This window comes from Venturia canescens, chromosome 9 (assembly GCF_019457755.1).
Source record: "Venturia canescens isolate UGA chromosome 9, ASM1945775v1, whole genome shotgun sequence".
NCBI classification, from domain to species: Eukaryota; Metazoa; Arthropoda; class Insecta; order Hymenoptera; family Ichneumonidae; genus Venturia; species Venturia canescens.
This window is the reverse complement of record NC_057429.1, coordinates 8,686,047-8,707,063: the sequence shown is the minus strand read 5'-3', so window position 1 is coordinate 8,707,063 and position 21,017 is coordinate 8,686,047. Positions and strand designations below refer to the sequence as shown.

The 21,017-nt window shown below is 38.9% G+C and overlaps 1 protein-coding gene across 6 annotated transcripts in view; it reads left to right on the top strand.

The window, feature by feature from the left end:
- Positions 1-21,017, top strand: part of LOC122416546 (glycogen synthase kinase-3 beta) — a 71,529-nt gene that overhangs the window by 13,042 nt on the left and 37,470 nt on the right. For 2 of the 6 annotated variants that reach the window (XM_043429610.1, XM_043429609.1), the window contains exon 1: positions 11,017-11,888. The exons of 3 other annotated variants lie outside the window; for them this stretch is intronic. In XM_043429610.1, coding sequence (XP_043285545.1) covers positions 11,060-11,888 — 829 coding nt within the window. In that variant the 5' untranslated portion in view covers positions 11,017-11,059. Of the gene's footprint in view, positions 1-11,016; positions 11,889-21,017 lie in introns of those variants that run through there. One more of the 6 variants, XM_043429608.1, reaches the window with a different exon arrangement.

Below are 21,017 nucleotides of genomic sequence, written 5' to 3'. Positions count from 1 at the left end.
ATTTTTATGAATAAATATTGACATTTCTCGTTTACTTTTTACGAAATCTATCATAATCAATGACACTGAAGTTTCCAACGTTGGAGTCCAACGAAATGATCTAAAAAAACTCTCAAATAATTCCAGTAAATCTCCAATTTTGTTCCCTGCCGAATTTCCAATTCGTCATTTTTCAAGCTACATCAATAATTCGTGAAATAAAAAAATAATTAATTATAAATCTTTTTTTCGTTCAATTCGTTGAACTCCAACGTTGCAAACTTCAGCGTCGTTCATAATTATGCATTTTTATATATTTTTTTACAACGTGTAAAATATCCTATTGTGAATAGTCCACCGGCGACCGTGGCCCTCGTAAAAACTTGGTTTTTTGGTTCGATCGAAACGAACGAGACGGGAGTTCCTGAATAAACTATATTCTCCCCCGGCAGATATATGCACATCGTCAGATGTTTCTGATCGTGATAAAGTTATTATTCGCGGAGGATAACTTGGCGTGTGGTTGCCAGGCAAAGATCGAGCCCGTCCATCTCCCAAAATTCTAATTTAGAGCTCTCAAACTTATGCTTTTGGCAAAAAGACCTCTATTCGCATTCGTGCTTCGAATTCTGTATAAATAACGAATTATCTTGCTCTTACAAGCTTCATCAATTTAATAACGTGGCCCCCTCCCCCCTCACGAGTCACCCGGATCAAAACTTCCTCGCGGGATCATTTTTTTCTACGCCACAGAACCAGGTTTTACGCAAACTTCTAGGAAGAAGAATAAATCTGCTTGAACGATGAGAAACAGACTTGTGCAAACTTGGCCAACTTCAACATGAGTTTAATTCTCAAGAGAAACTTTGCACGGCCGCCATTCAGAAAAAGATCTGCTTTCCGCAGTCTCTTTCGAACGGAAACGATCACGTTTCTGTTCCCCAAACGTTTTCAATATTCCGCGTGGTGTCCGAAATTTCAAACAGCCACAATCACGATCGTCGCATTGTTATGGCGACTTATAGCGCCTGGCGCCACGCTTCGTTCACGCGCGAGGCTCAACTCACGGCCATCTAGCGGCGTTGCCTTTGCGATGAGGAAATTATTTTTCGTGCGCAAGCCTCAAAAATAGACGGGCCATTTCATGAAATAATATTAGACCCTAAAAATCGTATTTTTGACACAAACACCGATAAAAGTTTAACAACCTCGTAAATGACCGAACGGAATTGAATTACTTCGAGCAGGATCCTAAGCGGAGGAAAAATAACGACAATGATCGTTGAAATGACGACTGACACGAGCCAAGGGTAACGCGGGTGTGTTATAAGCGACGACACGTCGTCTACGTCGTCGCGAACGAGAGAATCGATTCTTCAAGGTATGTATAGGACTCGATCGCGACACCGCACTACCGGGGTCAATCTGACCCAATTGTACTTGGCTCGGGGAGGGTACGATCTCGTCTTTTCTCATGCCAGAGTCGTCGTTGCATTGCTGCACGCTTTCCAACTCTAACTCGGAGACGAAAGCTTCGTTTCCGTTGACTCGAAATATTCCTTTTTGGTTTGTTCGAGCTTTGACGCTTTGTTCGCTCCCCCCCCTCCCCATTGAAAGCGCATGGAAGCAACGCGATTTTGATAAATTATCGCGATATACTGCTTCATTAAAACAGAAAGGAAATGGGAATCAGATATCGATTTTCCACTCGCGCTTTCCGAACTCGGGTTTACTCAACGCTTTCCCGGTTCACGAATGATCGTTGACCCTCGCGATTGACCTCTGGCCTATAGTTGATTGACCCCTGTCGCGTTCAAGGCAGGAACCTGCCGCTGCTTTCTCTCCGCCTCTTTTTTCCTTTCTCAATACTATTTTCTGACGCCCTAAACCGCGCGGTGCTTCGAACCAGCAATTAAAAATTTTCTTAAATTCTTTAGCCTGCTTCGTTGGGTTACGCCACACGAAAACGACGATTGCTACACCACGCGTCGTTGAATTCTCCTCTCGAAGATACTCTCCTAATGAGAGGAACTTCGAGTCCATCGTTGAGTCTCGAAGGTCGCAACGTTCACAAACTTCCTTCGAAATTGAACGACGCTGAAGTTTGCAAAGTTTGAGTCCGACGAAATGAACGAAAAAAACTTTTTTAATTGACCAATTTTTTATTTCACGAAGTACCAACGCGGGTTGAAAAATTGAAAATTTGGCAGGGAACGAAACTGGAGAGAAAATTCCTAGAACCACCGAGTTTGTAGCGCATTAAATTTACCACAAAAATGTTCCCCACTATTTTCTTCTATCATTCACCACCGAAAGTTGAAAACGAAATCTTATTTTTTAAAACTAAACAAAGAAGAACCCGTGAAAAAATTGCCGATGCTTACCATATGGCCGATGCTTGGCTCGATACTGGGTAAACGACCGTTGGGACTCAGCGTTGGGCCCGAGTACGGGCCAGCATGTTTGCCCACGTTTAGTCAATGCTAAACTTGGGCATTGGGACCCGACAACCAGCCAACCCTCGGCCGGTGTCGGTTTATAACTGGCAGCCAACCGTTGGGACTCGACGTTGGGCCCGAGCATGGGCCAGCATATTTGCCCACGCTTATAGCCAATGAAGAATTTGAGCATTGGGACCCGACAATCGCCCACGCTTGGGCCGGTGTCGGTTCATGACTGGCAGCCAACCGTTGGAGGCCATCATTGTCCCATACCTCGGGTTAATACTGCTCGCCTTATTTTTTAAAATCTGTACCTGCTATATTGTTAGATATACAATCGGTATCCGCTCATCAGCCTAGGCTCAGCCAGCACTGTCTTGCAACGGCAGCAATTGATGATCAACTTCTGGTCATCCATTAGTTGTTCATCAACCAATTTGTTGTTATTAATCCAAGAATATTTTGTTGCTCGCACTCACCAAATAATAATCGTCTCTTTGAAGCAATTTTTTTTTTCAGTATATATAATATTTAGTGGATACATGTTGTGTTATCTTCATTTTTTTTATATTGCAAATGAATTAAGATTTCTTGTATAACAATAATAATAACGACAATAATATCAATAATAATAACAATAATAATCTAGAGACGCGGCAGCGTCTTGACGCTAAGTATTGAGGTAAAGTGTAGGCAGAAAGATTCAAGACGGGCCGTGTATCTTTTAATAATATACAGATTAGTCATTTAATTTTTTCGACTTTATTAATTAATCGGCTGAAGGATAAACTTTTTTCAATTTTCTTATCAAAACTCGTACGAGCTAATAAGTTATCGAATTACATGAAAATTTGTTTCCGGGTATTTTACAGTTGTGTACCAAATTTGGTCTAAATCGGTTGAGAATTAAAAAAGTGATTTCAATATGTACACATATGATACAATACCAGAATGGGCCCAATATTTTATTTTGAGAATGTTGATACAAAAATAGGAAGTAGTCGATAGTGTAGTGGTTAGCGTCTCGGACAAACTAGGTAGGCATTAGATAGGAAAGTTGTAGGTAGGCAGTTCAAATCCCCTCTGAAAAATTTCAACTCTAAAGAAAATATAAAGAACTGTTTTTTTTTTAACTAATTAAAATTTCCACAATGACGGATAATTGTATAGGGTGATAAAATAAGCATCATTGAAAATAAATATTATTTAATTAAATAATCGATAACAGGCATTCGCTGGGGAATGACGCTGGGTGAATGTGGGGCTAGCATTGGGCAAACACCGGCCCAGCGTTGGGCCGTTGTCCAAACTAACGCTGGGCCGATACTGGTCCCAAGCGCTAGCCTACCATAGGACCGTAGCTATCACTCCAACCGTGGTGCTACGGTTGGCCGAGTTATATTGCCAACGGTCGTCCAACCATCGCGTATAGTTGGCGCGGTACTGCACCAAGCTTGGGCCAATGGTGCCGTTTTTCACGGGAAGCCTCAACGGTTTTTTTTGGACAAGTTTAATGCTCTCCTCGAGATTGGCCCTCCGCATTTTTCATGAGGCTGAAGTTTGCAACGTTGCAGTCCAAATTCTCCAAAAATTTCAATAATTCTCCAAATTCGTTTCCCGTCGAATTTCCAATTCGTACTTTTTCAACCTGCACTGATACTTTTTGAAATAAAAAATTGCTTAATTAAAAATGTTTTTTCCCTCATTTCGTTGAACTCCGACGTTGCAAACTTCAGCATTGTCATTTTTCCTCTGTGCTCTCGACCGTTTAAATAGCAGGATCAAAGAGTTAACTTTAATAATCGATAAGTTATCGGAATGGAGGCTGATCGAAACAACAGATTAGACTGCGCGCTCGGAATTCGGTCCTGACCCTGAGCATACGAGAGTGGCCGCATCGGTAAAGATATTCTTTATTTTTTAACTTGATAACATGAAAAAATGAAAAAATCAAAGTGTATGAGCAAACATTTGAAAATAAAAGACGTTCGTGATCTACGTTTATGTAACGAAATTTTTCAGACAAATGAAAATACAAAAAGTTTTAATGAAATTCGCCATTTTTTCGTTGAATTCCAGAGAAAAAGTGTGTCGGCATTTGTTTTTTTTTTTTTTTGGATTTTTTATATCAACCTGGTCACGCCGGCGGGACGCAACGACACGATTTTTCATGCAAGTTTAATTTCGCACTTTGGTGCATTGCTGCGAAACTGGTCAGGGGCGTACGAAGCGACAATTGCAATCGCCAACGTATGAAATTCTTGATAATACGAGCCACGTAACAAGCGCGCGCGCGCCCGTTAATGCGTGGGTTCCGGAGACGTGGGAAAGACGAAGGAAAGACAAAGAAAGTGAAAACGAGAGGGAGACGGAGGGAGAGGAGACACGAAAGAGTTCAAGGAGTCAAACGCCCGTGGAATTCGCTGCTTCGACACTGCGTCGTTCAAAGCCAGCCTACCGACCATTATTTTCACTCAAACAACTTTATTGCGAATGAAAAAATTACTGCACAATTTTCCGCACCTTTTGACTCGACACACCCGTTCGAGCGTTTCATTCCAAATTTCGAAAATATTTTTCAGAAAAACTCTGCACATCTCGTCGCGAAACTTCGATTTATTCCGGTTCAAACGACGTTTAAGGAAGTTGAGGCCGTACAGTCATTTTTTTTACCCAAAAGCCATGACCTGTACCTTTCAAAAGTTAGGCTAGTTTACAGTTTGGCAATATTGCATACACTTTAAAGGAGAGTTGAGAAAAGAAGACGAAAAACTGGTGAAAGCTCAGTCGAAAACACGGACGGTGACGATCCTAGCCTCGAAAAACTGCACGGGAAACAGATTATTATTAACATAATCTCAGCAAATCTCCTAATAAATCTGAAAAAAATTGACATTATTCAGCAAGTTCATGTTGTGCTCATGTTGCCCAAAAAATTTTTAACGGAGATATCACTGAATGTGATTGTTATTGATTTTTCTCAGCAACGACGCTCCTAAACTGTCTGAAAATTGAACTGATTTTTGTTTACACTCCACTTTATAAGATGCAATCGGTTTAAAAGCGATGACATCATTTTCATTCCGATGCCTCAACTTCCTTAATTATTCAACTCGCACACGGGGGAGAAAAAAAAACGTTTGAAGAGTTTCATGAAATTATAGCACCCACCGGAAGTGTTCTCTCAGTGGCTTTTCTCTCGAAACGAAACTCGAGCTCTCGTGAGCGATTTTCTCGTTGCATTAAAATCGATAAATACTCGAGGCAACGTTTTCTCTTCGAATTGTATTTCGCACTCGAAAAATGTGCACATGCACTCGGAGACTTTCGGTCTAGCGGCGGCATGCACCGGGGATTGTGCAAGAGGAAATTAATTGTATCGACGTTAACGGCAGATTAGCTTTGACATTTGTGGATAATAGATCACGAAGCTTTTACTCTCGATGCCCATTATTATTCATTGTTCCTGTATCGAGTTGGAAAGAGAGAGAGCGAGAAAAAAAGAGGCGAGTGTTGGTCTCCTCGGCAAATGAAATGAAAGCTGGTGGTAAGCCAAGATTTTCCGCGTTGACGTTGAGGGGTAACGTTCCCCCCTCGTCCATCTCCTGTTTTTCCTCGCTTCAAGGTCAAGCGACGCGCAATAACGAGTGACGTTTCGGGCTCGTGTCTCCCCCTTTGCATCGCTCCCCTCTCCGCGCCTCCTTCTCTTTCTCTCGCTTCTCGCTACCCCGTCGGGGCTCTGGGGTAACGTACACTCAAGTGCGTTCACCCACTGACCAATCGTTCAATAATCGCTAAGTCCCATTCAAGTCGTACTTCCATTTTCGTGCGTTTTAAAAAGGTTAAAAAGTTCCTCGCCTCGCTGCGTCTGGCTGATGAGCGCCTCGATGGAAGCTCCCAAAACCCTTTTCTTTTGAGCCTCTATATTTTCTCATTCCCCAAATATTCAATTTTTTTTTCAACGTTCGGACCATCAACGTTTTACAACCTGGCCAAATTCGTATTTCAAACGATTCGATTAATTTCCTTCGTTAGATGATCGTCGACGTCACAAGACACTTTTGTGGACTCCCGAAGCTCGCGATTCCGGTTCTGTCGAAAGAGGAACAAAAAACAAAAAAGCGAAGGGAGCCCGTGAAATTTGACGTGGAATCGTCGACACGTGAAATGTTTATAACTTCCACTCCGTTGATGCCGTTATACTCGATTTCCTCGCGTTCTTCGAAGCTCGGTAATAACAGTAAACGGTTATGAGATTCTTCGAGTGATCACATCACTGCGATGAATATCGAGTTGCAGTGAGAACAAAAAAATTTCGACTGATACAGTTCGCGAATGCTTATACGTATTGAAGGCTCGTCGTTATTCGCATTTTTCATTTCAATCACGTTGTGCGTGTACCAAGTGTCGTTCACATCGTGTTCTCGTAGCGGAAACAAAGATGGCGGAGTTGCGTGTAGTGGCGCCGCCACTCGAGAGCCGACTCGCTCGTCGTGTCGGTTGGTAAAGCAGTTGAGTCGACGATGCTGTTTTATTATCCTCTCGTCTCTTGTCTCATCGACAATTTCGTTGGAAATAATCATCTCGTTGCCACGAATATCGTTCGATTCATCCTTCACCGAATGAATAAAAAAGTCGCGACGATTCGAATCCCCCGCCCGGTGTGAATTCTTCGATGTGTTTACGTCGTCGCTCGGAGCCCGAGCAGCAGGAGGCAGATGTCGAGCACATGCCTTCCCGACGATCCGAGGACATTTAATTGTCGGAAAAAAGCCTCGGAACCGCGCGAAACCAAAAAAAAACAAATTTCAGTCCCGTTCGGGGCCACGAAGTCGTATTTGTTCTAAGGGGAATGAATCAAAACAATCCGTTACGACGCTGAAGTTTGCAGCGTTAGAGTCCAACGAAATGAATGAAGCTCTCGAATAATTCCAGTAAATCTCCAGTTTCGTTCCTTGGCCAATTTGCAAATCGTAGTTTTTCGAGCCACATCAATGATTCGTGAAATGAAAAATTGGTGAATTACAAATCTCATTTTCGTTTATTTCGTTGGACTCTTCTGAACGGGAGGAGCTGCTAGGAATGATTCGTGCGACTCCACACGGAGAGAAAAAAATAGTAAGAATTACTATGCTGCCATGGTATTGGGGTTTATGACACTGAAGTTTGCAACGTTGGAGTCCAACGAAACGATCTAAAAAAAAGCTCTCAAATAATTCCAGTAAATCTTCAACATCGTTTCCTGTCGAAGTTGAAATTTGTAGATTTGTAATTAATGACAAATTGATGACAAATCTTTTTTTCGTTCATTTCTTTGAACTCTAACGTTGCAAACTTCAACGTCGTTGGGATTTTATATCGCCCATATTGAAGGTTTTTACCAAAAACATTGTAATTTCCAAGTCAATTCTGAATGAAAACTTTTTAAATTGCGTATTTTGCTGTGACTAAGGTTTAAACTGTGCCATTTTTTCCTACACAGTTCATCAAGGAAACGTTGTAAAATTTATGTTGACTCGATGATGAACTGTCAAGTAGAATTATCATGCCGTTTGGCTATGCTTACTACTGTTTTCACAATTGAAATTTACACTTGAACATAGTAAAATTTGAGGAGCTCGAACACAAGCATCGATCATACGCCAAAGTGTTTAGAAATTTACTATGGTAAATAACAGAATTTCATTCGCGATTGTATAATAACGTGCCGATATACATGTGTATCGATGTATTTATTTTGACATCACACATCAATTTTCATAGAGTCGCTTCATAAAAATTACTATCTATGTTCGTAAGAATTAATAAATATTACGATATAGAACCCTACTTCTATGGCACCATAATAGTTTTTAGATGACGCTGAAGTTTGCAACGTTGGAGTCCAACGAAATGATTAAAAAAAAACCTCCAATAATTCGAGTAATTCTCCAATTTCATTTCTTGTCGAATTTGGAATTTCTTAGTTTTTCAATCTGCACCGATACACGGAGAGACTTTTATACGAATATTTCGGATGAATTTGGTAGAAAAATTTGCTGTTTTATAGCAGCGCTGTTCTATATCGCCATTCCATTACATTTCACCAAAGTGCATAGTAATTTTGATGCCGAAAGCAGGTGTCTCAAATTTTACTATATGTACGACAGGCAAAATTTAGGTCTGCGACATTCTTACATCGAACGATGTATCGATATCCGAATGTCACTCGTGTCTTTGGCGAAATGTTGAAAATTGGTCAATTGGACTGGACAAATTGCTTGAAATTTTACTATGTGCGACTGGTTAATTTTCATGTTTATACTCCCAACGCCTCAAATAATTGGTGGGCGCATGAATTTTGCTATGTTATTGAGCAAAATTCAATGCGGTAAAAAGGAAAATACGAAACTATGCAATTTTTGGTATAGCACAGAGAAACGATTGCTATGTTATCTCCTAAATTTTCATCAAATTATTTCATTATTTACTATGTTTTTTATCAAAATTCGCTCGGTGTTGATTTTGATATAGTTTTGATATATTGCAGCGCGTTATTTACTATGGACTGTGGTAATGGTTCCCCAAACTTTTGCAATATTTGATACACTCTGTAGCTATTATTATTATTATAATATTTATATGGTCCGACGTTAATATAAAAACATAGTAATTTTTGCTATAAAAGTCTCTCCGTGTACTTCGTTACGTAAAAAATCGGTGAACTACAAATGTTTTTTTCGTTCATTTCGTCGGAGTCCAACGTTGCAAACTTCAGCGTCGTGTTTTTAGTGAAAATTTTCTCTCCGTGCAAGGATGGAAGTTTGGTCAAGAAGCTTCGTGCACTCCCATTCGATCGCACCTCGTCGGAATGTCTTTATTACCCGACTATTTATTACCCTCACGCGAAGAAGCTTTTTCGGTTTTTCCTGTAAATCCGAAGCGTCGCGAAGCCCCACAAAGCAAAAGTGACGTTTCCTTTGCATAGGGAAACTGTACAAGGGAGGGGAGACGCGATGGACCATTGAACCTTCGTGACATTGAAGAGCACCGGATCGTTTGAAGGACACGCGTGATGACGGTCGCTGGGCGGGATCGTGCATCGAACGGGGTGAAGGTGTCGACCTCCCTGCACGACCCCCCCTCGACTCTCGACGCTTTAAACAGGCTTATCGTTGCTCTTCCACCACCCCCCCCCCCCCTCCCAATTCCCTTCTTCCTTGCCCTCTCTTCGCAGCCTCGAAGCTCCCTTGACTTCGCATTTCATAATCTCCCGAATCCTTACATGTCATGTTTCTCCTCACTCACAAACATGACGCAGTTACAACGATTTACCAAAGTTCCGAACTTCCTTTCACTCTCATAAACTTTCATGAAGTTTCAGCACTCTTCATTCACCTTCTTCTCCCTCAAACGTCATTCGGATACTTATCTTTTTGGTATTTGCTCCTTCATTCGGTTCGCTAACTTTTCTAATTACGTTCAACATTGCAGTTTAGGTCCAATACCCAAAGTTATTTTAATCCACTCTCCCATTATTTAGACCACTTGACTTTTTTCCCTTTCCAGAATGATGGTTATTAATTTGACGAATTTGGAGCCTGTGTCCATCGAATAATTCTTTGTGCGTTCGTTCGACCAAGTCCCGTTCTCCTTCTGAGGTGGATTCACGTCTATGCGATGTTAAGGAGTTTCAGTACAGGCGATACAATGTTGCCATGCTAAATTTTATAAAATTTGGTCAGCATATTCTTTAGTGCCAAATTTGACAATACACATTTTTTAAGATTTTTATTCTACACAGTTATCGAGCAATTGATCACTAAAGTTGACGTGTACAAGCATAGCGTTTCGCATATATATAGATATACATTGCGGGCATAAGAAATCTGCTTCAATGCGTAATTAGTAGAAGAAAATTTTGAAAAAATTTATGACGCTGAAGTTTCCAACGTTGGAGTTCAACGAAATGATCGAAAAAACTCTCCAATAATTCCAGTAATTTTCCTATTTTGTTCCCTGCCAAATTTGCGATTCGTAGTTTTTCAAGCTGCACCAACGATTCGTGAAATAAAAAATAGGTCAATTACAAACGTTTTTTTCGTTCATTTCGTTGGACTCCAACGTTGGAAACTTCTCAGCGTCGTAAAAATTTGTGTTTTCGCACTTGATGTTGAAGAACATTATCACTAAATTTGATAAATTTCTTAATATTTAGACTTCTGTACCGAAACCCCTTTATGCTGTTTCGTTGTGACTATAGTTTTCGAAATCCATTCTTCCCCAATCTTCTCCCACTGTCTTCCTTCGTCCGACCCCTTCGATCGTAGATTAACTCGGCATTTTTGAAAAAGTAACGATTATTAACGGAGTGATCTGAGATGCAAGTATAAAGTTTAATCTCGAAATAACACGACTTGTATTGGCAGGAAATGGGAGTTTGTGGCAGTTTGAAATTCCTTTGGATTTGATGATTCGTCGGAGATTGAATTTCCGCTCGTGCGTCTGTGATCTCCGATCGTCGTATTTTCCACTCGCTCAACGAAATCAATGGTTCAGTGAGACTGTGCCAAAAGTAATCCAACTTTCAGTGACTTTTATTTTGCAAAAAAACTATCGTCGATTCTCGTTTATCGCTCGATTCCTCCAATTGAGTTACGATGAAAATCACTTGTTTGGAATTGATCGTTAAGACACGAGATCGATTAATATGTTTATTGAATTCGGGCCTGATCCACAATAACGACGAAGAAAATGAGGCGTTCGATGCCGAAGGTGAAAAGAGGAAAATCGAGGGAGAGGAAACCGGAGAAATTTGTGACGACGGAAGCAGCGTCGCCGTTGGGAAAACCGACGGAAAAAGAGTCGATGATTTTTCGAGTGATCCGGAGGGCGCGCATAACGGTTACAATGACGAGGAAGAGGTCGAGAAAAACTATGACAACAGTAGGAACGAGCCGGAAACCACTATTTTTAACGATCAAGTTAATCTGGCGAATCAAATTAGGGAAAACAATCAAATCGAATCGGTAACTAATTCCGAGGTGATTACTGATCACAATCATAACAAAAGTCAAGTTGATACCGTTGAACAAAATCTTGACACGATTCGAAATAACACGAACGATAAAACCGGTGATACGATTGAAAATAACGTTGACGAAGAAGGCCTCGGTGACGCTGAAAATGTCGGCCAAAACAATGATCGTCTCAACGAAAATATTCTCAATAATGAAAATCTCGATAACGTACTCGAGGAGGATAAAAAAAATGAAGATTCTCATGATAATAATGATAATGAACTGATCACTGAAAATCAAGACTACAATAAACCAGTTGACGATGCAAAAAGTGATGAAAATCATGAAAATAACGTTAATAATGAAGAAAATGGGGGAAAAAACGATAACGACGAGGACGATGAGAAAAGGCATGACCTGTGGTCGCCTCTCCCTACGCCCGGAAGGGTTATTCTACTTTTTCAAATAGGTATGCTAGAAAAAACGCAACGATTAATCAAACCTTTATTCAAGAAAATAATCATTCTCAACTGGTCCTCCTCATTGAGTCTTCCTCATATGTATATGATTTTTAAAGTTTATATATATATGAGCAGATCCATTGGACTTTGCACAATTTCTCGGAAGGGGTTTTCCAAAATTGCTCAAACTTGGGTACTTCGATGTACCCTAAAAACTATACGCAAATACCAAATTTCGACTCTCTCAAGGTCACGGAAACGAGCCTTACAGAGGTCCAAAAATGTCCATCTTTTGGTTTAAGATTATAATATATAAGGTCCTCGGTTTAAGATTATGGTTCACAAAGACTTTACGTTCAAGTCAAATAATTCTGATTACATTTCCTTTAATATATTGTCTGGATTATGGAAAAAAATTGTTCAGTCATCCAGATTGAAAGGCCTTTCAATATAATGAACATTTGACGCTACAAGATTGTTTCTAGCCTAATTGACTTCTCATTTTTTCGTTTTCCATACCCATCGAGCGAGTTATGTCGAAAATTATAATTGCGTGAAGAAGCCTAGAGAGATATCATTCCGGAATTGGTCATTCTCGGAATTTGTGAGCCATCATCTTGCATCCAGGCAAAAAAAAGGACATTTTTTGTCTTAAATATCGTTTTCGTGACCTTGAGTACTCGAAGAGTTGAAATTTGGTATTTGAGGACAGTTTTTAAGGTACTTCGAAGTAAACCCCTCCCGAGAAACTGTGAAATCCAATGGATCGTGCTCATATAAAAATAATTCATTGTTTTCGTTATCGTAACAACTGGACTGAGAATGAATTTCTGTGTCGAAAGAAAATTCGGCTCTCCCGATCCAAATAATCGGTTCGATACGAGCCGCAAAATATTTCTGATGTAAAACAGAGAATAATTTGTAAATCCTGAGAAGAGCGTGGACGAAGCGAATCTGAATAAGAAAACCTTTCGGGCAATTTCATGATCGACCGATTCAGACGAATGTTGATGCAAATAAATCCTCGAAGAAATAAATTATTCGGTTGGACGATCTCGTGGATTCACCAATGAGAAATTTTCGTACTTTTCATTGAATGAACTAAAGTATTTGCTGTCTGCAAACAACATTATTGAATCCACCAAGTACCAACACGTAGAATGAATCTTGTTGAAAGAACAACTTTTTTTCTCAGTCTCTTCCATAAACGAGTTTGTTTGAAATCTAAATAAATCAACCTTCCAACGTAGTAGATAGTAGTCCAGTAGTAGATAGATAGATTAACCTACTACACTAATATTCGTCATATCAAGTATCATTTTTATACTGAAATATGCATTTTTGTATAGAATGAAAACAACGTCGATCGCATCGTTTATCGGCCACCACTCAAGCCGCAGAAGCAAACATAGCATATATATGCATGTATAGAAGAAATCTCGAGACGTCTAGACAGCGTAGGGCAGCCCTGCATGTGATACATCTGGGTCCTTGAAAACACGCGACGTCGTGCATGATTTTTTTTCGTTCCAAGCAGAGCATACGAAAAGAGCGTCCACCCGAATTAGTGACTCGAGTCTCTTCATTTTTGTTGGCACAACTCGCGCCATATTGTTCTTCTAAAAATTCTTTTTTCCATCATTTTTCATGTTTGAGCTCCCGGAATGAGTTGGCTCTGAAAATTCATCGTTCTGCCTCGCATACTGTTCGTCCTAATGATAATCGCCTTCAAGGAGGGTGGATCACGAAATAAAAATAATCAGAATTTGATCAAATTTCGTGATAACATTCTTTGGCATCAAGTATACAAATACAATTTTTTTTCAAATTTTTTTACCACATGGTTATCGAATAATTGAGCGTTAAATCAAATTCTTATGCACGAGATGTATGACTGTATATGTATGTAAACTCTATGCTTATACACGTGAACTGTAGTGTTCAATTACTCGAGAGCTATGTGGTAAAAAAATCTAAAAAAATTTATATTGTCTCATATATTTTTAAAGAATACATTTACCAAATTTTATTAAATTCTTATACACGGAGAGACTTTTATACGAATATTTCGGATGAATACATAGAAAAATTTGCTATGTTTTGTAGCAGCGCTGTTCTGCATCGCCACTCTATTACATTTCACCAAAGTGCATAGTAATTTTGATGTCGAAAGCAGTTCTCTCTAATTTTACTATGTATGACAGGCGAAATTTAGGTCTGTGACATGCTTACATCGAACGATGTATCGATATCTGAATGTCACTCGTGTCATTGGTGAACTGGACTAGACAAATTGGTGAAATGTCGAAGATTTTTGTATCGTTGAGTCGCACCGTCCGAAAAGAAGTAAATTTTCTTTTCGACAAAGATTTACTTGAGAAAGACCGCTTATGAACGAAGCGATTGCTTAAAATTTCACCATGTGCCACTAGTTAATTTTCATGTTTATACTCGCAGCGCCTCATATAATTGGTGGGCGTATGAATTTTGTTATGTTGTTGAGCAAAATTCAGTGCAGCAAAAAGGAAAATACGAAAGTATGCAATTTTTTCGTTCGATGCGGCACTTTCGATTTTTCTCAAAAAAATTCACAAAATTCTCCGTTAAAAAACAAAATTTTCGAGCCTTATTGCAAGATGAGCTTCAAATAGTTTCTTGTAAAAAGAATTAAAAAACTTATTTTTTTCTGTCATTTTGATTTATTTTTCTTCTAAGATCACGTAATTCTCTCAATCAGTCTCAAAATATTAATTTATTTAATTAATTTAATTATTATCAAACAGTAATACTGTGAGAGTTTTTTTCAACTATGTATTATGAATATTCCAACAAACATATGAATAGAAGTAAGACTAAGAAATCCCAGAATTACTGGAAAAGGAAAATAATTTTTTTTCAATAAATGTTGAATATTTTTCAAAATTCATAAGGCATGAATATACTTCAGTTTGATAGTTGAGCACTCGATTTATGAATAAATTCAAATTTTTCGAATTATTCGAATCGAGGATAATTCGATTCGATTCATCTCGAATAATTCGTCAGTTCGAATATCCGCACACCTCCAGTTTTTAATAAAAATTCGCTCAGTGTTAATTTTTGATATAGTACAGCTCGTTTTTTTTTACTATGGACTGTGGTAATGTTTCCCTAAACTTTTACATTATTTGACACACTCTGTAGCGATTATTGTTATAATATCGATATGGTAATTTTGAAATTCTTAATATTTTTAACATGGTTTAGCATAGCAACATTGTATCGTCGCGATCCACCCTCCTTAAATCCTTGAGGCACCTGACGATAAACCACAATTATTTTTAAGTCATGCCAGTTAAGTCTAAGAACGAGCAGCGTAAAACTAGTTTGCTCTGAATGAAAGTGCATATTTGGGCTCGACGTAGACCTCGAAAATATACGTCAAACTCGCGTTGCTCCGATTTATTGAGCTTTTCACCACCACCCACGTAAGCGGAGTGAGCCAGGGTCACGTGACGACTCTCTCGTGTTGCTTTCTCGGCGTGAATTTATTGGACAAACGTCAAAGAAGCTGCTGCGGTGTCGATGCGCGTCGTCGGCTGTTCTGTATAAAACATTGGCGGACGTTCCGGACCTAGGTCACGACGAAGCGAGACGAAAAGATGACCGAGCGTTGGGATAGTTGCCGCGAATATTCTTTCGGGACTACGAGAACGGAGACAATGCTCCGAGAAACGTGAAAATTATTGTCGTTCTTTCGAGACCGATGAAAATTGTCAACGGGGGACAGACGCGCGCGCACGCGGCCAGCAATAGAATAAACGAAAAGTCAAACTGACGCGTATTCGAACTAAGCACCGGGAACATCTGCTCAGCCAAAAACTATCTTGCCAGCGGATCCGAGTTTATTTATCGATATACACGTTCGTGAACAAAAGAGATAAAAACCATTCGAGAAATGATCTCTCATTCGCTCGCTTTGATGTGTAGCAACGAATGTACGAAATTATGTACGCGGCGAGGCGCACTGAACTCTAACATCAAACGTTCGATTTCGCAAAGTTCTCTCGAGAAATGAAATATCCTCAGTGTTGAGATACCAAAACGGAATAAATCAAGTGACGTCAGAAACAAGATTCTTTATGGTCTCATTATGTATTCGTAATTCATCGTGAATTATGAAGCTGAAGTTTGCAACATTGCATTACTCCAACGCGCCGAATTAACAAAAAAGTTGCTCGTAATTCTCCATTTTTTATTTCCCAAATGAATCGTGTAGGTTGAAAAACTACGAATTGCAAATTAGCGAAAGAAAAAAAACCCCTAGGGAAAAAAAGGTTGGGACAAGTACATTGATGGTCCCTCGTTTGCTGATAATTCCATCCATAAAAAAAACTTTAAAAAATTTTTTTTTTTTAATTGTAAAAAAAATTATTTTATAAAAAAATACAGAACAATTCGAAAAAAATTTCACAAATCTTGAAAAAACATTACATTTACAAAAAAACTAATCTGTATCTATTTTTTAAAGTGTCAAAAGAATCAAATAACAAGTAAAAAATAAAAAACCGAAAAATCGCGCTTGAAATCATTTTGGAAACCGATGCCTCATTCTTCTTATTTGATTCGAAGAGCTAAATCAATTGAAAAAAATCCCATCTAATTTACGCGCAGCACTAAAATTTATGATATCAATCGGTGGACAAGTATTTTATTAGTAACTCCAAATTTTGACATTATTAAATAGTTCTAAAAAGCTTTTAAATCCAAAAAAATCATTAGCGAAAGAAAAAAAAATACGAGAATCACAAGTGTTTTTTTTCGTCCATTTCATTGAAGCTGAAACGCAGAAAATTCACTCGAAAAATCAACTGAAGATATTTTGGACTTTCAAAATCGGTGTAATTAGTTTGCCGAGCTGTCAATAAATATTCAATGATTTTTCATTGACGAAAATATTTGTCAATGAAACGTATCATTAAAATACGATCATTCAGCTAAAAAACTGTGCTCGAACGATCACGGGCTGTCTTCGCGAACATGAATAACAACGACAACGAACGTCCCTGGTTCATTGAAAGATTCATATTTGTTGAACAATGATGTCGAAAGATTTGTTCTCACGTGATAGAGGCGAGGAGATTGTGTGTGCGATGGAAAAAAAGGTGAAATAATGTATGAATGGCATGAGCAAACGTAGGAACGCGTAGTCATAACGTCAGATATTACTTGCCTATAGACTCTGTGTTAGCTTCGTGTTCTATATTAGGTTCCATAAATCGATTGTCACACAGAAGCTCTGCGGGTTCTTGCCACAGGGGGATTGAGCAAGCGCGAGACTCTCCCTTTCTCTTTCTCTTTGTCCTTCCGCGTGAAAGCAGTACAAACGCGCCCCATCTCGTATCCCTTCTCGTCCGGGAGGTTGTGTAATTCATTTTTTTCCATGGCGCATAAGTGAACTCTGACACTCTCGCGAGCAGTGTCGTTTTTTTTCTTCCTCGCTTATTCGAAGCAGCCTCAACGTTTCGGTCCGTTCCCTAGCTGTGGAAATATCATTAACTTCGTATATTTTTCCAGAGAGGTTCACGCACATCGCGCTCTTAAAAATGACCCAAATAATGTACATAAATAAGTTTCGAGGAGAACAAGCACCGTCGTTTAAGCGCCTTTGAATATGATTTTTCGCGGGAATATCGGATTCGCGATCGAAATAACCTTTTGCAGATTTTGTTCCTCGGTTCGCAGTTTCGCGTTTATCCGAAGCTAAACAAAACAACCGTTTGCTCTTTTTCTTCACGTTTTTTCATCGCAGCGAAGCTCGTTCGAACTCTTCGTCAAAGACAATTCCTCCATTATCTCATTTTTTTTCACACACAAAGTTTTTGCATGCGCGTGGCCACTGACATTTCGCAAAATCCCCGTGACGACAGTGCCAGGTGGCAACCCCGCCCCACGCGCTTCTTTCTCAAACTCTCTTTCTCATTTCCTCGTCTCTCTTTGTTGATAAAATTGTTAATGCTCTTCGTCGTTTTTTTCATACGCAGCGTTCACACTCCGCCGTGATTGTGTCATCGCATTTATTTCCACTTGTCACTCTCACCCGTTCGCGTAGCTTTGAGCAATTATTACGAAATCCCGACTCGCTGAAGTTCGCCGTTTATTATATTTTTTCAACGGAGATTGAACTCATTTTCCGAATTCCTGCACACGCGTTACGACACCGACGGTTCCCTTTATCTGCACATCCTGCACTCGCCTTTTCACCTTATCACTGAGCTTCGATTTGACCCCGATGAGAGTTCACGATGTTGCTCGCATGACGCTCCTCAAAATCCCCCCCCCCCCCCCCCCCCCAAGATTATTCATTCTTACATTTTGTGACCAGTTTTTCGAATTTTTTCTTCTCCAAAACTTTCCCATTACCGTTCTTCTTTTCTTACCTTCCTTTCGGTTTTCATTCATCATTCAATTTTTCACCGACGAAACTTCGTCTTCGAGTAATCTCAAATTCCACATTTACAAACAACACTGAAGTTTGCAACATTGGAGTCCAACGAAATGAACGAAAAAAAGATTGATAATTCATCATTTTTTATTTCACGAATCATTGATGTGAGTTGGAAAATTACAAATTGGAAATTTGGCAAGGAACAAAATTGGAGATTTACTGGAATTATTCAAGAGTTTTTTAAAATCATTTCGTTGGACTCCAATTGAAAACTTGAGCGTCATCATTTAAAAGCCTTTTTCTGCCTCCAGGGATTTTCAATCGTGCACTGAAAGAAAAAATTATTGAATTTGAGAACATGTATTTACTTATTAAATCAAAGTATTGTTTCGATTATTTATTTGTTGAACCAAGCGAATCACTGTTGATTTGAAAACATATTTTCATGAATCTATTACTTCATTATATTAAACTCTTATTTAATAGTAGTATCAATTAGATGCATGATAGATTTGATTAAATTTTTTTTGCTTGGATCAATTACATTTATCGCATCAAAAACATTAGATTATTTGAATTTACAAAACAACTTCAATACGAAATTGTTATTTTCGAACAAATTATTTTCTTGCAATAAATTCATCATTATTTTGTTTCTAAAAATATTTTCATTAAAATAATCAATCTAATTGTCACTATTGAATCAGAGTTCAATATAATGAAGTGATAGATCCGTCAAAATATGTTTTCAAATTAACAGTGATTGTCATGGTTCAACAAATAAGTAATCGAAATAATACTTTTCGCAACTTATATAATTCCTTTTTCAGTTAATATCTAACAATGTCGTGGTAGTCTAGTGGATAGCAAAGATGTAGATAGGTAGGTATCGAATCCCCATGCAGGTAGGAATTTTTCTTCGATTAAAATGGTTTCAGAGATGTACCATAAACTGTGATGACCATCAGGGGCAGTGAAAAATAATTTTGTATTTGATAACGTAATATAGTTAAAATACATAAACATATAATATAGTTAAAATCATGGTTCATAAAAAGAATAAGTGCTTCCTTCAAAAACATGCATGTTTTGAATCATAAAATGTGTTATTGATTCAAACTACATATTACACATAATTGATAAAAAAATGGTTAGATTAAAGCAACTACTGTTATTGAAATAAAAATTTATGAAATTGACTGAAATAAATTAACCAAGTAAATATATGAGGGAACCAATCTAACATGTTTTGGTGAATAATTAAATAAATGATTTTTTCGCTTCAAAACTACATTTTATTGGTTCTAGTAATTTTTTCTCACAGTGTGATATTATTTTGACGCGCAACGTTCGATCGTTTGACAAATGCAATTACAATGACAAACAATTTATCGCGTAATTCCGCGGAACCAGACGTTATCGAATGAAACTAGAAATTGTTATTTCCAAGTTTTCAAAATACCCGAAAATCGATTCAGAAAAATCTAGAAATTGTGTGCTTTTTTTCTGATCATTATTCTCGATAAATGATTGTATCGAATTGTTTGAAGAAAAGTACCATAAGGCATCAATTTCGCAATTGTCCATTCGAACCACAATGAAAAATGGATGTCAGCAAATCGTCCAAAACTTTCCCCTTCCTTCCCCCCTGCCGCCCTCTCGGTCTTTTTGTCTCGCGAATGGTCGACGTGACGTTATCGATGACGTAACTACCAAGATGTCGTAATAAAGGTGCACTGTATGCTGAAAATATCTACGCGATGATATATTTTAACCTGCGATCAGAATTTGCAAGATCGCGAGTTATTGGCGACGTTTCACGGTTTAGTAACGTCGTCGTATTACATTTTTACAAATATCAGTCTCTCTCTCTCTCTCTGTTTCTTGATAGAAAAACTAGAGACCAAGGCTAAACAATTCAAACGTCAGACACATTCATCCATTTATTAATAGCCATTTATAAATATGTGGATAGTTTATTACGCCACAAATCACACTCCATTGAGCAGCGATACTAAACGTGCGAATGAAAAGCACGAGAGTGTAAAGAAACTGCTGCGTAGAACCGTGAGAAAGAGAAATGGAAAACTGGCAAAAATAGTTATGCCGCTCCTCTTGGAGTGTAAACGGTGCGGGATAAGAATAATTGAATGTAAATCGAAATAAAAAGGAAAGTGAAGACAAAGAATTTTGGGAAAAAGAACATTTGCAAACGTAGCCTCCGCGCTGCTCGAGTGCGACCAATAAATCAGGACTGTAAATGAGAAGCAAAAAAAGATGAGTTAGGATTTTTCCAGGCAATCGCGCCATGTGCTTCCGAGATATTTCGACGAATAAAATCATTATTCAGCGGCGATTGGTTTGCCCGGAATTGGCGTCTACTCGTCGCGCGAGCGCATCGCGCATCGTCGGTTAAAAATTCCAGGCCAGATATGAGAGTAGGCACTTTTGTTTTTCGAGCGGACCGATTTACTGTATATCCCTCGCGCTGGGAGCCTTGGGCATACATGTTTGATCGAATTTATAATGTAGCGCCAGGCTAAAAATATGCTTCGCGAAAGTTCGAACAACCTCTCGGGTGAGAGTGAAACGAACCCTTTTTTCAACACGAGTTACTCGCCTGCGAGGTATTTCGAACGAGAATCGCTACCCCGAAAAGCGCAGTTCCGTAAACACGTTAATCCGTCGCAGAACGATCTCGATGTTCGGC